Source organism: Aplysia californica, unplaced genomic scaffold, assembly GCF_000002075.1.
Source record: "Aplysia californica isolate F4 #8 unplaced genomic scaffold, AplCal3.0 scaffold00006, whole genome shotgun sequence".
Classification (NCBI taxonomy): Eukaryota; Metazoa; Mollusca; class Gastropoda; order Aplysiida; family Aplysiidae; genus Aplysia; species Aplysia californica.
Window position 1 is genome coordinate 2,186,894 of NW_004797276.1, and position 17,947 is coordinate 2,204,840.

The window sequence follows — 17,947 nt, forward strand, 5'->3', positions numbered from 1 at the left end:
AAAATGATAAAAACATAAAATCGATTGGCTATGTCACAAATATTGAACATATGTATACATTTATTTAAAAAGACCCTGCAAGTTAAAACAATATTTAGGTAGTAGCCACATATCTTCCTCTCATAGTAGGCCTATCTCTTTTTAATAATATAAAAGCCAGTTCTCATGAACACACATATACATGGCCTCCAGTCAGAGTGCAGGACTCCAGTCTTTTTTTTCTTCACAAAACAGGTAAGCAATACGTAGTAGCAAGTTCAAGGGTGTAGAACAAAGCCACATTATTTACAAGCACAACATTCCGTATCGTTATCTTGAGTGTTTAAGGTTAAAACGTCCGTTATGCCACCTGAATGGTTTGAGAATAGATGTTTCTTCCCTGCCTTGCAAAAGATAAATTTCAATGGTAATGTCCTTACAAAGGTCACCTTTTTGTGTATGAAACTGGTTTCCATTGGATTTTTATGACCCATTACTTCGACGTTTATCCGCTTTGAATTTATATTTTATTCTTTGAGAAACAGTCCTGCAAAGGTTTGGGCTAAGTAAGTGGATTGGATGTAAAAAGTCTTAATGTTTTATGTGAAACAGAATTAGGACGAAGCTTCAGCCCGCGGAACTCGCGCATGCGCAATCCAGCTTTAGTGAAGATAATGACGGCCATTTGGCTTTGTTGAAAAAATTACGGTAAATTCCAGCAAAATATCGTCTTTGACAGATATGCATTAGTAACCCCCTGTCGTGTATCTGGTTTTTGCCGTTTTCAGTTATTGGGTAAGTTGACTACCCGTATTTTATGCTTTTAAAGGTTTTCAAATTCTGTATTTCATGTTCTCAATTTCACAACCAGCAACAGAACCCCATCCTGGTCCGAGTGCTGCAGACTGCTGACTCAATGCCCCGTCTGCTGTGCCCTGGCAGATCTGTTGTGTTCGCTGTTGGCACCCCCTAGAACGCAACCATGCTATTTTAGAATGTTTTATACGATGCAGAATCTGTGGATGGCCTGTAAGTTATTTGGTTTATCAGCTGTTTATTGTGGTTGAAAGGTGAGGCTCGATGAAGATGTAGATCTAGATCTAATACTGAGTGTAACGGACTCTGAAGGAGTGAAGGTCCAGGGAATGCGACAAGAATAGGCCAAGTATGGCTGGTTGGTGCCGGTGCGGGCCCTTGCTTGCCGCAGGAGTTATGATGGCTGTTCTGTTATAACTATTTGTATAATTAACGATTGTCTTGCTAGATCTAGAATCTAGATCTAGTTAGATAATTTAATTTATTGAAGAATTCTGTTTAGTCCTATTCTTTTAAGCGTGATTGTGAACAACAGCCTCAGACTGTCAGATTATTGTGATGCAAGGTCTACTTTAGGTTAGGGTAGGCTAAAATCACCATTCCTGCTGGTTACTTTTATTAGTCTAGATTCTATAATATTATTATATCTTGGAACAGATTTTGAACCAGAACTTGACCATATGCTGCTGTGAAAATTAAGGTAGGTAAGATTGAAGAATACCGGACCACTCGTACATTATTGCGCGAGAAAGTGGAGGGGGGGGGGGGGGGGTGTCCCCCCTGACAAAATTTTAATGAATAGAATAGATCTACCGGTCCGAGATTCTCCATTGAGAGATATTAAAAACGGGAAAATTATGAATTCCTAAGGTTGAGACATAGGCAGTCAGTCCGCTGGTCCGGTATTCTTCAATCGTACCAAATTTTGATGCACTGAACACGAATATCAACTTCATTTCCGTCGCAAATTAATAGTTTTTGAAATATTTGATCGTTCTTAATCGAGATAGACGTGCTGTGGACCAATTGGGGAGGTTCCCTGCCCCCTTGAGGTAGAAGAAAATCTGGGGGAGTTACATGTTTTAACACATAATTTGATATTTTACAGTTAGATTTGAAATTCAAGGTATTTTTTTACTTTCCCTCCCGTGTCACACTCAGCTACCAGTTGTCTATTTTCTACTAAATATTGATGCGCTGAACACGAATATCAACTTCATTTCCGTTGCAAATTAATGGTTTTTGAAATATTTGATTGTTTTTAACCTAGATAGACATGCTTTGGACCAATCGGGGGGTTCCAGGGGGGCCTGCCCCACTGGGGTAAAAGAAAATCTGGGGGGTTACAGGGGGGCATGCCCCCCTGTTTTTACACCCATAATTTGATATTTTACAGTTAGATTTGAAATTGTCTTGAAAATAATTGATTTGCGACAGTTTTAGTGGCTTTATGTGTGATCTGCAGCAAACAGTACAGCAGTTTGACCCCTGAAACAGTGCATCTGTGTGCGGGAGTGAAAGTAAAAATTTACCGAAATTTACTTGAAATAATTGATTTGCGACAGTTTTAGTGGCTTTATTTGTGATCTGCAGCAAACGGTACAGCATTTTGACCCCTGAAGCAGTGCATCTGTGTGTGGGAGTGAAAGTAAAAATTTACTGCAGTACTGTTTTCTGCAGATCACACATAAAGTCACTAAAACGATATGGTAGCTATGAGTCTCACACTTATGTAGGCCTTTTTCTACTACATATTGATTCACTGAACACGAATATCAACTTTTTTTCCGTCACAAATTAATATTTTTGAAATGTAGTTGATTTTTCTCTATCGAGATAGATTAGGCGTGTTTTGGACTAATCAGGGGGGCTGTTTTATTAACCCATAATTTGATATTTTACAGTTAGTTCTAGATTTGAAATTTTCTAGAAAATAATTGATTTGCGACAGTTTTAGTGGCTTTTTTGTGTGTGATCTGCAGCGAACAGTACAGCAGTTGACCCCCGAAGCAGTGAATCTGTGTGCGGGAGTGAAAGTAAAAATTTACGAAAACTGTACCTTCATGTCTTTTTTATTGTAGTAGTTATTTGCTGCAAATCAATAGGTACTGAGTTACTTACGTTTGAAAACAACTAGATCAAGAGGACAATGGCGTAGTGATATTTTACTTGTTTTAACATGTGGAGTTTCAGGGGAGCACACCCCCACCCTGACTTTAAAAAATCGGGGGGGGGGGGGGGCATGTCATCATAATTTGACATTTTGATTGATATTTACTTGAGAGTTCAGGGGGTTAGCCCCCGTGCGTTTGCCCATTATTTTTGGTGCAATATTACGTGGCAATTCTAATGGCCATATATTCGTTTTTAGCACCCCCAAAAAAACGTTAGTTGGGTCACGAGAAACAGTGCGTGTGCATCAGTAAAAACGTACGGCGGAAAACACACAGGCAATGCTGACATCTACTTCAAATGGCCTATTTTGGCAATTTTTCAAAATGAATGCACAGTATTGAATATGGTATCAAAATTTAGCCCAAACCCTGTAGATTTCAGAAATGTTTGTGTCATGGGCAACAACTGTCTCGTTATGTAATAAAGGGCGCGTAATCACAGGTGATTTCAATTGCTTATCTCTGCAATAATGTCTTCCAAACTGAAAGCAGGACCCATCCTGATATACTCAGAGCATATATAAGCAAAAACAAGCACAAAATTCAAGAATTTATGAAAAGGGGAGACAATTAAATGAAGCCGACCAATGCACGGTTTACACAAATATATTTATTACACCAATTAATGAGTGGACATGAGTAAAAAAAATGGGAAAATGAAAATAATGGCCTTGAGATCTAATGCCTCTTGTTAGTCCTTTTGTATTTGTCCAGGTGAAGAAGTCTGGTGATCCCTTATTTGTGATTAGACCAACATTGTTGCTCTTGGAAAAGACGTCGCTGGTGCTGCTCTTTTCCATAAATCTCACACTGAAGTCATCCTCCTTGAGCATTTGAACCTTAACCTACAGGAAAAAATCAAATAACACACCTTGAGAAATAAAGAACTTAGTTGGGAAAAACAGCAATTATTTGTAATAAATATTATGATCTGATTTGTTAAATTTCAATCGGAACTAACAATTTTAGCTGTTTACTAACCATGGCAGAATATGTCCACCCTTGCCTCTTTTGGCCTCTATTTTTTCAGTAAGTAGTAGATGTTCTAGACTTTTTTAAAATGTCAATTGAATGTATCACACCTACATTTGTCTCTTTCTTATTGTATTTATTAGTGAGTCCCTTGTAGGCCTTCTTTCTCGCATTCTGCACAACCTTATTTGATTTCTTTTCCTCATAACATGAAACAGCAGTCTCCTAAAGAAACATCTTTCTGTTGTGTCTAGACTACTCTTTGTTCACTATCTTGAGTAACTGACAACTTATATTCATGGCATAGCCATTCAGAAGGCTTGGCCACAAACAGTTCCAAGGATTGTGAAGTTAAATGAAAGAGGTCTGGAGACACTCATGTCTATAAAGACTGACTTTAAATCATCATATCTTCTGGAATCTCTTCATTGTCAAATAAATAATAATTGTCTTATGAATCCTGTCTGTATTTGAGTGCCCCCTTCCCCTTTAATTCTCAAATTTTTGGAATACATCGTTCGCTATCTTTATTTTGAAGTTTCTCTTCACAATATTATTATTTTTTCGTTACATGCCCCCCCCCCTCCTTTTATTTCCACTCTATGTCTATATTGCATGTTTCCACATTTGATTTTGACTGTCTTCTCTTCTTGTTCATTAAATTAAATTTAAAATATATAAAAAACTAACTAAAATTCATTGGAAGCTAATCCAAGTAGATCGAGGCCTATCTAATTCTATTCTGAACATCGCGACACAACGATCTTTGAAATGCCTTCCCCCCTTCCTCCCCCTTTCGGATTGCGCGGCCGCCATTTTCTTGCCTTCGCGGCGATTTCGTGTCGTGCTTACGAAAAAATTAGATTTAGGCGATTATCTCACACCATGGAGCAATTTAAAGATTTATTTACGCTGAAAATGAAACTAGCATGGATAATGACTTACATTTCGTGATATTTGGGTTGAAAATCGCATTTAAGACTTAGATTTAGCCTCATTTTGTTGTTCACTGGTCTTGTTTGTTCGACCTGCGCAAAGTCCAACCGATGCACGACAGACGTGAAAAATGCGGGTTTTCAAACTTAATTTAACAATTAATGTTAGAAAATGAATAGAAACTATGGCGTAGAACTTTAAAAAACTTCGTTTTGGACAATTACTGCGAGGTCGTTGTGCCGTGATCGCAAATTCCAGTTTGTTCACCCGGTGGAATACGTGCGACGGAAACCCGAATGATCGTGAATGAATAGCCGTAAATCTTTTATGAATCTATTTTTCTTCCTTTTTAAAATACAAATTATCGCAGTTATGATTAAAACATTGTCAAAACATGTTTAATGGCAACTAAAACAAAAAATATACTAAAACTAACAAATTTAGAATTACGTGGAAAAACGACATACACATGCCGACAATGCAGGCAATTAGGATTTTTTAACATATTTTTTAGAAAATCGTGATTAATTTCATGTTTTTAATGCCAAATCATACTATTATCATTCTAGAACAAATTCTTTGCAAAATTACCATAAAAAATTATGAGAAAAAAAAATTAGACTTACCCTTCTCTCCATGTGTTCTGTTGTCAAGTAAACATTGTCTGTCGTCATTCCATGGGTCCAGGAACTTCACAAAACCACAACTTTCACAAAAAGTAAAAACTCACAAAAATGTTGCTGTCCCAGCTTCTCGAAACTTCACTCTACGATATCAACTAAAGATACACACACACAGTTATCCCATTTCTGAGAAAAATTGTTCAGAATACAGAAAGTGCCTCTGCTGTGTTTTCCGCCGTACCTTGTTTTCAAGAAAATTTCTAAACTGCAAGATATCGAATGCCCTGAAACCACCCGATTAGTCCAAAGCTTGCAAATTACTACGCGGATAGGCTTGGTGAGATTTTGCTTGATTAAAAACTTTGAAGTATTTAAAAATCTATTGATTTGCGACGGAAATGGTTGATGTTTGTCTTTAGAGCATCAATTTATCGTAGAAATTGCGCAACTGCTAGCAAAGTGTGAGACGGGAGGGAAAGTAAAAGAATACCTAGCAATGCCAATCGGGCTTTCCCGCGCGGCGAAAATTTGGTCCTCGTTTGCGGGTGATTTTGCGGACCCGGCCAAAGCGTAGGTGACTAACTTTATCAACCTCGGTCTGCTCTATTTCCGAACCAATCTGAATGAAACTCGGCAACCAATCAGAAAATGGGGCAAACTAATGATATGGGGACGTTGAAGTTCGTACACATAAATTAACCTATACTTTTGGTGTCGGGAACACTTTCGTATCGGGTACACCGAAAACTATAAGGAGTTTGAATTTCAGCGCCGAGATGGTAATAGATCTATCTATCCTCTATTGTGTGCTCAAATTTGAACGTTCTGTGTCAAGTAGTTGTTTAGACCCAATCGTAAATCTACGACTACCCCCCCCCCCCCCCCCCCCCCTATTCAAAGCGGCTTCACACGGAGACCGCCCATTTTCCCCTCACTCTCGCGGCAAATGTATGTGACCTACAAATCCCCGCATGACTATTACGGGCCCGTTCATTGGTCACTTGAAATAGGGCAATGGCGGGCGCGCGCATCCGGTTGTTTTTCTCTCTGTTCCCCTGTAACATCGCAATGGCGGTATTCCGAGGCGAGGTTATCTAGTCTCAGGGTGTTCGCGTCTCAACAGGGAAACATTTTTTTTATTGTACGACATGCTAGATTGAATTAACTTATCTTTTTCGGTTGGCATGGTCTAAGGTCATCATAAAAAGCTTTGCAATTATTTATTCACGCTGCCGACATATATTCTTAAAGATCCCATGTTGTGATACGATGCTATAAATAAAATGGACTCATCCCGACACCCCTTTTTCGCAAAATCGTAATATGTACACCAAAATTTTAATTTTAACAAAATAACTACGAAATAGGTAGTAAATCTGACTGCAGAAACGATTTCTACACACAAAAACACATCGAGTAGCCAAGTTTCTCTCTAACACTCCGATTAGTTTCCAAGATATCGTCTATTTTCTTACAGAATCTGCTACTGCGCGGTCCACTTTTTAGGAGTATTTTCCAATATATGGGTCATCCATATTTTTCCGACCTTTACAACCCCATAACTTTTTTATTTATGAACCGATTCTTAAAATTCAAGAAGCATAATTCTTAGAATTGAAAATGCTTTCTTAGGTACCAAATCAAAAAGGGCTAAAGTGAAAAATTAAATTTTCATTAGCATTGCTAGAATACCCAATTTATTTTCGATGGTTAGCCTATAGAAATCAAGTTGCCGTATTTGTGTTCTGCAACCAAAAAAATAATATCGCTGTTTAGCTTCCAAAAGCAGTGCATCTGCGTGGGGGAGTGAAAGTAAACGTAGAAAATTGTCTAGGCGTAGGCCTGTAATGTTTTCCCTCTTCTGCCCCTTCCCCATCATTTACATGAAGAAAATCACAAAGATTTGGCTCCCTGTATTGGGAGCTTACAAATTATGTCTCTATTCTATAGAGAAGAATTTTAATCGTGTATTTTACAAAGATGCAAAGTGAGTGAAAACAGTGAAGAGAAAATATTTTGGTTTTGTTTGCTTTCAATGGCACCTTGGGGGGGGGGCAAACATTTTTTGTTTCAATTTTTTTTTCTTTTTCTTTTTTTCTTTTTTTTCCTGATTTTCTAAACTTAAGTTATGATGCTCACAATGTCCTGATGTTGAGGGCCTGTTCATTTGTTTGTATAACAAAGCGAGTTGCAAAGCTTCTGTCTTGAGCCTGTACCTGTGCTTATTATAAGCAGGGGGAAATGCAATTTAGCAATCAATAAGTTGAATAAGAATGCTGAATATTTTGACACTCGAAATATGAACCACATCAAAATCGCTTTCTCCGTGTAGGGAACTATGTCTATGCATTTTGGTCTCTAGTGAACAAGATTTTGTGTACTGATCATTTTCTGATGGTTGAGAATGTGTAAAATAGTACCGTCTGTGGCAGGAGGCTCTTGCCAGCAGACTAAATTTGATAGTGGGTCATACATCTTTCAATGGTTATTTGACCCATAAATCTTTAGTGTAAAAACATTGGTGTGTGGCCTTTTAGTTGTGCATCAGCTTTTTTTGAAAATATTTTCTAGAGTTATTGTCTCATACTTTTGACTTTTTGAATATAAATGTCGAGGTCATTTGGTGTCATATATTTGCTGTCGAAAGAAAACGTTAATGCTTAGTCAAAAAAAATAAAGCTTTATGTTCTTGAATTTTATGTTATGGCTTTACTAGATTGAGATTGTAACATCTTTCTCAACTAAACCACAGTGAATATAGGACGGCATTTAATTTCACTGTATTATCAGTGCTTCTTCCACTCTTCCATATTTTTACGGAAATCCGTACTTCCTGCGAGTTCCGTACTGGTCCTTCTATCATTATCAACTCCCTCCGTAAAAATCTGTGACAGCGTAGGACTGCGTAAATTCCGTACACGCTTTCGTATCGTCTTGTATAAGTTATGGATATTCACAGTAATTGTCTCGGCAATAAGTTAATGTTTCTAGAAACCTGCCAGATTGTTCATTTCCTTCAGTCGGCCATTATTCTGCTATGCCCTATGCATACATTGCGTTTGGTCGGCAGTACATTTTTCACCTGCAGGTGGATCAAAATCTGGCGAACTTTTTGTGCCAATTTCCTCCTTTCTATCATTCACTCATTCCTTCTGTCTATCTTCGGATTGTTGCCGCGGCTACAAAATCTGCGCGTTGATCAAGTAAATTGTGATCTTGGACAGAAAATTACTGTCAGAAAGAAACTTTTTGCAAATTTGTCTAGATCTAGAAACATCAATGTGAAGATTCTACCGCACGTGAACACGATATAAGGGCCACGATGAAAGAAATATAATATGCCATAGCTGCCACTTTTCCGCTAAATAGCGGAAACTCCGCTTCATCTAGCTTTTCCCCGCAACTTTCCTCCTTCCTCCGCTGACAGCTCTTGGTCGCAAATTTCATACTTTTTTTCCCGCAGAAACACACTGAACCGGGAGAGAGACGAAAACGCAGCTTGCGCATGTCTGCCCGTAGCTTTCTACTTCCGTTCTTCTAGACCCAGCGCTAGTTTCACATTGTTTATTGTTGTGGAGGAACACAGTGTCGATCGGGCATCGGGACGTTAGTGCGCCGAGTTGTCATTGAAATTGGCGGCAATTCGAGAGACATTGATGCAGAATGCAAAAATAAAAGGAGCTGGAATGAGAAAGAAGCAGCCGGTGAGCGCCTTGAAAAGTTCATTAGAAAATTGAACTAGCCGTTTTTTGCGAAAGAAATCGCGGCCCGCGGCAATCCTGTACAATTGCGGTCCTGTTGTTCACATGACGGCTATTGTGGTGCTGTGGAAGTGAATCTAGATCTAGAAAATCTATCTCTAGATATAATCTAGATCTGTACATATTTAGATATATCTAGATCTAGATTACATAGCCTAGGCTATAATTTTAATTCAATTTAGATCTCTAAATAAGAAACACACTACAGGGGCACTAAGTGCAAACGGGACCGCAATTTTGTACAGGAGTGCCTGCATCCTTGATCCGATACTGCTCTACGTCTTTGTACAAGTTTAAAGTGAAAGAAATCTTTTTATGAGACACAGCTGGCAAAAAACACTGGATTTTTAGTCACCAAGTCCAAACTGTGTCAAATTGACTCGAATGATTGTTGTTAGTCAACTTACTGCCTCTATGGTTGTTTTTTTTTGGGGGGGGGGTTTTGTTTTTTTCAAATACATTTTAATTCAGTTGCCTATGGTTAACAATATGACAGTTTTCCCTTCCAAAATCGTAGGCTAGATTTTCCAGTATATATTGCCTCTGGGTCTCACTGGTTTCGGAGAGAGCGCGTACGCCTTCGCGTGAATTTCCTCCTTTTTAAAATTTCTGAGTGGCAGCTATGATATGCTGATACGGGGTGCCCATTATGGATGGGATCCGACTCGGTCACCTCAAAAACAAACGTGTTTGTTTTCAGTTTCAGGCGATCGGCCCGATCCAACCGTATGTATAATCAAGAATAATTTGAAGTGGTGTTCCGAGGTTGTGACGGGCGACATTCAGACGTGAAAATTGGGGGAAAATTAGGGTTTATCCTGGGCAACTGTATTGTGAAGGTACATTCTATTAATTATTTCCAGGTTTGCCTGCTATCAATGGTGTGACGACAAATTAATTGAATTATAGTAGCAATGAAAGGTGAACCTGCTTTTAAACATCATTGCCAGCAATGGAAAGATATGTTGGTGAAGAAATCAAGCCAGACAAAATGTTGGTGAAAAAATAGTTATGGGCTGTAGGCAATCTCTTAAAACAGGCTCCCAAATGCCATTTTCAACCTTCTAAAAGCACTAAATTTCAATTTCTTCAGGGGCTTCGTCCCCCAACCTCCCACCGGGACGCTGACCCTAGACCCTGCTGGGGGCCTCTGCGTCCCCCCAGACCCCCAGCACAATTTTCCTCACTTTCCGCTTCAGCTGGAGGAAGTACTGATATTACACTTTTTTCTCGTTGTTGTGACCCAGATTTTTACCAGTCCTCTGGGCTTTGTAAGCGCAAAAGACTTGGCTAATTTTTAAAAATAGTCACGTGTTAGATACAAGGCCTTAAAGTTCAAGCATAAGGCTAAACTTCTTTACATTTTGTTGTCTCTCTGGGTAAATATGTGTTGTAAAGTTATGTCTTTTCAACCTTTTATTTGGCGCTCATATCGCCTTATGCAGTTGCGAGCGCCGTAAAAACTCTACTAAAGCTAAAATAACCGTTTTATAGTCAACGCCCACTGTTGCACCTTGAAGAGGCTAAAGTTTTCATTCCACCCATCTACGTATATACTTCCAAGTGGGAAATAAAATAACCCTTGTCTCTACCACCAAGGTGATCCCCGCTGCCCACCCAAATTCCCAATTGTCAACAGTGTACTGCCCAGGTTGGCAAGCACTGGTCGGAAAAGTAATCCTGAAATAGATTTATTTTTCATTTTTACCCAAGCTCTGGTTTGTGCACATTTATGTGTACTGTGTTTTTGCCCAAACTTTTAGTCAATATTAAACCACAAAGAAAACTGCAATGAAACTTGGATAAGAGAAGTTAACGACATGTTTATGAATTATACAGTAAACCTGTATAAGACAATCACCTTTACAAACGATCATTTCTCATTTCCTCCCTCATATTTTTTTTTAACATTAATTGATTTTGTGCAGAATTACCACCTGTTTGAAACGGCCACTTTTCTCTTCTGCAATGAATGGCAGTCTTAGACAATTTTTACTGTACTTATATGGTGACAAATCCCTGTTCAACGATGATGGATGGCCTTGTTTGTTGTCTCTGTTTTTTCCACTTTGGTTTCTATTTTTAATATAAGGTAGGGTCTGCCCTTCGTCCTTTCAGATAAACTCAAGGTCCAGTGTGCATGTTGCACGATCCAAGATTATCTGGATAGCGCAGGCCTGATTTGAAATTATCATTTAAGGACAACAACAAAATTGTGACTTTGTCAAAGTGAAATTATAGAAAAGTGAATGAGAATGGTTTTTGCTCTGTAATAATCAGCTTTACTTCATTTCCTCCAGGACATGGAAATATTTTAGGCTTTAATAACTAATTTTTTTTCTCCAGGCTACAAAGACCAGCAACATGAATGGTGAATCAGCTAACAAGTTCATCTCTGCTTTGGTGAAGTCACTTCAGACTCTGTGCCAGGGTTATGTGGAGTTCAATGATGGGATAGAAATAATCGGACATTTATACCTGAACATTGATAGTGGGTCTAGTTTTGACTACATAGTGAAAGAAAAGGTTTGCAAAAATGCTGAAAATTCCACTATATTTGTGAGCAAAAGTTATGCTGCTCAGACACCACCTGATGAAGTGATAACTCGGAGAGATAAAGGTCAGTCAATGGGCAATGACCAAGGAGCAGACTTTGAGGATGCATCGATGTCTCCTACCGCAGGCACATCTCGGTTGCAATCAGCTATCACAAGCATCAGCAATGTTTTGTCTGGGGCCCAGGATAATCAGAAGTCTCGCCATATGTCCCTAGACCACTCCCACCTTCCATCAGCACATTCTATTAAGAGAAAAAGAGAGCACAATGGTAATTATAGCGGAATGCATCCTCCATACAAGTACACCACTCTACAATCTTCATCATCATCTTCAGCCTATTTCAACAGTGCACCATCAAAACAAGCAGCAGACAGAAACCATTCTGAACAATTCAGCAGTTCATCCCATGCTGAGTTTTTCGGTGGTGACAGCAACCAAAGCTCAGGTATGGGCCCTGATGATGAGGATGATCTAGACTTAGATGTGACTTTTGTGAAAGAAGAATATTCAGAAAGTCAAAGAATCTCCAATCAAAGGGGGGTTTCAGCTGGTGCTGCTTCCAGACTCAGTCAAGGTAGTTTTTCTGTTTGAAACTACTTTTTTTAACAACTTTATTTATTGACTAAGTGTGTGTAAAGTATTTTAATTTACTTATCATTGATTTTGGGATGGGGCTTATCTTTTCCTTAAAAGAAGAAGAAAAAAATGAGTTTCAACTTTTCGGATGTCAAAAGTACAGTAATTACCATTTCGCGTAAGCTTCTTTCTTTTCTTGTGTTGAAAACAAAATTGAGGTCTTCTGTTCTTTCCTTATTTTTTTTCTTTTTGATGAGCTTGCAAAGTTGCACCACTGAAAGTTATTTTTAATGATGGGTGTGAGTAGTTTTCAGCAAATTTAGTCAGTTGACATAGTCCTGTTATGGGTTGGCATGCTACTGTTACACTTAAAGAGCAGTTTGTAGCATGCTCAGGTGTTTTTAAAGGTGACTTCAAATTCTTATTTACATTGCATTATTTTCAAGTAGTGTCATGCTCTTCCCCAGATACTCAAATGACCTGCTTTTTTGTTAATCTACATCAAAGTTAGCACACTTTGGTCATAAGTTTGTCATGAAAATTTAGATTGGCCCAATACCTTTTTTTTTTTTACAGAATCGAATTGAAGTTTCAGTGTTTTTTGAGAGGGGAACAAAATTGAGAGAACTGCTGACCCACCATCACTTAACTCACATGAGATGTGCTGCCTCATACTGACAATTTCACACCATCAATAACTATGTGTTTGAAATTACCACTTTGGTTAAAGACTTATACTGGTATTAATTAAGTATTCCATCTGTTTGTGAACTTTTTGTCATGTTTCTATTGCTGATAATGATTTTGATGCTACTCTGACTGTTAGTTTCTTTACATGATACAGTCCTATGGATTCCTTTAGGGAAAAATGTGACTTGATCTTAATCTGAATTAATCGGTAAGAAATTATGCTATTATAATAGCCTTTTTTTTCTTTCACATTTTCTTTATGTAATGTTTTAGAATTTTTCCAGCTCTCTGACTCCTGTCATCAAGTTGTTATGGTTAGAGAAACTTGAAATGTAAATTTAGATAATTAAGTAGTTTGATGTGAATTAAAAAAATTGTAACTCCTTTGCCAGTGTCCCAAATCCATATGTGACAAAAAAATGTTACTTCAAATTCACAGATCCTTCTTCTAGTCAGTCTAATCTTCATGACAATTCTTCAGTGGGTGGAGGCTCAATTGGTTATCCAAATTCTGATGCTCCACCCCAGCAATTTACTAGTGGAACAGCTGGAGATCTAGGGGCTCTGAGTCAGTCTTTTCAAGATCCTTCTCAACTGGACATGGGTCAGCATCATATTCAAGGACCACCAAATCCACGAAGTAAGTGTATTCATTTTCTTTTGACCAATTAATTTTGACAGTTGCCATTTGATTTAGTGATGTAAAAAAATATTTTGTTTTTTACTGCTTGCTTTTTTAGCTTCACAGTTTCACGGGTTTAAGCCCATTCGACTAACTATATTTTTTTACTCACATTGGCTTATTGCTGTAGTTGTTGTGGTTGTTGTTTCCAGTATGGATTTAGAATTCAGTTTTAGAACGGTTAAATAAAAATTGTGTTTGGCGGATGTTTCTTTATTTGTGAAGCAAGGCTTGCAGAGAAAAGTTTTGATGCTGCAGGAGCAGAGCATTGAGTATGAATGTGCTGGCATCCAAGAATGAAGTTTATTATAACATTATTTCCTTTTTTGGTTATGAAATTAAGCCATCAGGTTTTCAAGTAGATACGTTAATAATGTGATGTTATTTGGAGGTAATAAATGTTTTCTATTCGAAGAGGGTTTTTTTTTTTTTCCTGCGTCTGAACTACTATGGTGGATTTTCGGCTTTTTTCTAAAGGAAGGTTCCTTTTCTCATGTTGTTGTGTTCACTTGATGGAATTAAAAAGGTGTCCCAAAGAAAGAGCTAAAAATCTTTCCTTGCATGTTGGCGTTATTGTATGACCGTTTCTGTTATTCTCATGTTAAAGCACTCTCAAAGTGGATATATACAGTATAATCCACTTATGTCGACGTTCGATTTATCCACATTTTGACGTATCAACATATTTTTCAATTAACGAAATTTTTCCTTAAATGTTTTCCCTAAACAATTTCTCTTATATTGACTTTTTTTCGGCCCTTTCTGCTTTATCGACATGCTTCCATGGTACCTGGCTAAGCCCTCAAACATAAATGAGGAAAAAGCCACGCTAACGGTCAACACATTAGTTCTTCATTAAGTCCGCATACCCGCCAAGTAGCCTAATATCGACACACCAGGCTTTGGTAAGTCATGGAGGGCCTTTACAGTGTAGTCTCCAACACAGTACAGTGCCTCACAGACATGAGCATCTTGCGCACTGGGCATCATCTCCCGATCGCTCACTCCCCTTCCCCATCCCATTCTCAGTCTGTCGCTGGCAAGTGTCACGGTCAGCGAGTCAGTGCCTGGCCTTTCAATTTTCCCCAGCAAGCGGCCATAAACCGGATGTACATCAAAGTTTGCACTGGTGCGTAGTGTGCTCGTTGCGCTGATCAGCCTTTGGTACCGTAACTACAACGCCGCCGCCGCCGCCACCACCACCACCCCTCCTCTCTGCCTCTTGTTTCAAGAATCAAGGAAAGCAACCAGCTTTAAAAAGTTGTGTTGTCTTTTACCACTCACCTCCCCTAGTTTTTTCCTCTTTGGCTTTATTGTTATAATTTTTATTTATCGACAGTTTTATATATCAACATCAAATCCGCTTCCCAAAAAATGTCGATATAAGCGAATTATACTGTTTTTCCTTTTTTTTTCTCTAAAGAGATAAAAATGGGAAAAACGGATTTTGCGCTTCACCTAACATAGGAATGATCCAACAGCAGGTACACCGATACTTTAGTGTTTGACCGGGTCAAACGCTATAGAACTGCAGTTTCTTTCTATAGTGAACTTTAAAGTAGTAAAGATGATGGCATTGAAGGTTGTTCTGTGAGTTTTATGGATAGATTCTGACCTTCGAAACAATGTTGTATTGGATGCAGTGTTCCATGTGCTTTCACTCTACATGGCACTGTCCTTGTAATTATCTCAACTTTATTCAACTAGGACCTAGGGGTATTGTTTGTTCTCTAAGAGTAGAGTGGCTGTACTATTGTCGTGCGGGAATGTTATGGTTTTTGTCAACAGTTCCTTGTACAAGACTAGGTTTTGCAGTTTCATGACTGGGCTAGGTCTATGGTCTTGATATTTGCAGTCAGCGTCTTTGTTGGTGATGACTTTGGGGTTCAACTATGATCGAACAGCAATGCCTTCCATATAGTGTGTGACAGTGGTATGGGGGAATTTAATTGCATACTTGCCTCCAACTTGCTGTAATTTGTGCTTGTACTGTTCTAAAACGAGTAAATGTAAGTTAGTTTGACTCTCTCACTTCTGATGATTTGCTTTCATTTGTTTTTGCTATTTAAAAAATCGTTTACATGTTTTAAAAACTGAACTTCTCTGTTTGTAGCGCTGTTTTAGGATTCCAGGTCCTGATTTTGAAGCGTCTACTTTTCTTTGCTCTGGCTTGGGGGGAAAATTGAATAAAATCACCCTGTCCTGTTTACAGTACTAGAGAAGTATACAGCCGGGAGTGACATGAATCCTCAGAATACTTTTTCTAAATGGTTTTTTAGTGTATAAAATATTTATTTTGAGGCTTCCCCATTAGATGCTAGTGTTACATTGTTATTTGTGGAGAATATAGTCTGGAAAAGGATTTTCTGACATTGCTTTCAAATAAAGCACATGCGCAAACGCTTGCTGGAGCTGACAAAAAGACACGGTCTGGTTTTTTTTGTGTGTGTGAATGATATGGATATGATCGAAATAGTTTAAGATGACCATCCATGTCGAGGAGGAAAGTGGTTGTCTTAGACATCTTGCACAGTGTCATTATAATGTAGAAATGCGGGAGAAGGAGGGAATGGTGACTTGTGCTGGTGAGATGGCCATGAGAGCAGGCTTAACCGTGTTTATAAATGCTATGCAGTACCCTCTTGCTTTGATATGTCCAAGTTTTTGTCACTGGCTCTCCAAGTGAAATTTCAATGCATTGATTTCTGGTGTCTCCAAGTACTATTTCCACTCTTACTGTCCACTAAAAAAGGAATGAGGGGGACTTCACCGACTGTCTCAAGCCTTTCAGGCTTTTTTTTTTGTGTGTGGGTGACTGGATAAATGAGATATGTGTGCTGTAGCTTAAGAAATCGATTTTATGTGGGCTGTCGCTGTTCCTGGGTCTTCTTTTTTGCTTTTTTTTTCAGCACCTATTGTGGAGTTAACATAGATTTTGTGATTGATTTCATTGTGTTTTGTTTACATCTATTATTTTCAAATAGCAACCAACTTTATGTGAAAAAAGATTGAAAGAGTGGGGGACTCCATTCACCCATTGTAACTTGTTCCCTTGTTTCGTAGTTAAACTCCATTCAAAGGTTAAATAAACATAAATTGTGCAGCACTATCAAAGAGCAAGGATGATTTATCCAGAGAATGCCTTACTCTTCTCATACACTAAAAAAATGGCCTTGGAAAAAGTGTCAAAAATTACAATGTTTCAAAAGATAGAAACCCTTACTTCGTGTAAATTTACATGATATTGAAGAATGAAAAATACACTTCATATCGAAGAATACCGTACGTACACAGAGATGTATTGCTGTATACACGTAATGTTCCATCATATTCAAAGTGAACAAACCCATTTGTCAACATCAATCGAGTTTTGTGGTCCGATCTTGGAGTAAACATTGTACCGTTTCATCAAGTTTTAATACATTCATGTGATCGCATTCACAAAAGAGGCTGATCTTTGACACAATGAGCTGTTCAGTTGTCTCAACATTTCACTCTTGGTTGATCGTCTGCCCGCCTGGGTTTTTAGTTCTGTAAATTATTCTCTGAAATGCAGGATCTTGGCCGAATATAAACCTTCAGGGTGGATCAGAGCGGATCTTAGATGATGACTTTTGTGTAGTAAAAATTCTATTTTCTTAAAACAGCGGGGTCCTAAGCAGGGGGATCTTATGCTGAGACTACTGTATTTCTCTCTTTTTCTTCAAACCATTGTATTTACTTTTTAAAGTATTAACACTGTTTTGTATGTTGCCTACCAATATTATCCATATCTGCCATTCTTCTTCCTATTATTCTTCTTGAAAGTCCAAGGCTGGTTTTGGGCTTTGCCACTTAACTTTGGTATGAGTATGAGTTACGTTACTGCTTGAAGACTAAACTGCTTTATCGTGCTTTTGAAGTTGTCCCGGCTATTTTCCAAGGCAAATTGATATCCAAGTGCATTTCAACCCATGTTTATTGATTATTGTGTTGCCAATCATACTTTGAGAGGATCTTTGTTTTGAATATTTGAATTTCCTACAAAGAGAAAGTTGGACCAAATTACCTTAGGTTTTTAGAGGACTTGTGTTCAGGTTGTTAAATTAGACAGTTTTAAAAATGTGAAATACTCAGCTGTCAGAGATGCAGAGATGGTGATTTTGTGTGGCTTCTCCGTGCCCTTTCTTCCCCCCCCCC

General features: G+C 38.3%; 1 protein-coding gene across 3 annotated transcripts in view; it reads left to right on the plus strand.

The window, feature by feature from the left end:
* The first annotated feature begins 332 nt into the window (after positions 1-332).
* LOC101859451 overlaps positions 333-17,947 on the plus strand; it is a 58,092-nt gene continuing 40,477 nt past the window's right edge. The window contains exons 1-3 of one of the 3 annotated variants that reach the window (XM_035969068.1): positions 333-774; positions 11,608-12,265; positions 13,526-13,726. In XM_035969068.1, coding sequence (XP_035824961.1) covers positions 11,626-12,265; positions 13,526-13,726 — 841 coding nt within the window. In that variant the 5' untranslated portion in view covers positions 333-774; positions 11,608-11,625. The remainder of the gene's footprint in view (positions 775-11,607; positions 12,266-13,525; positions 13,727-17,947) is intronic. The other 2 variants (XM_005089460.3, XM_005089462.3) reach the window with 2 other exon arrangements.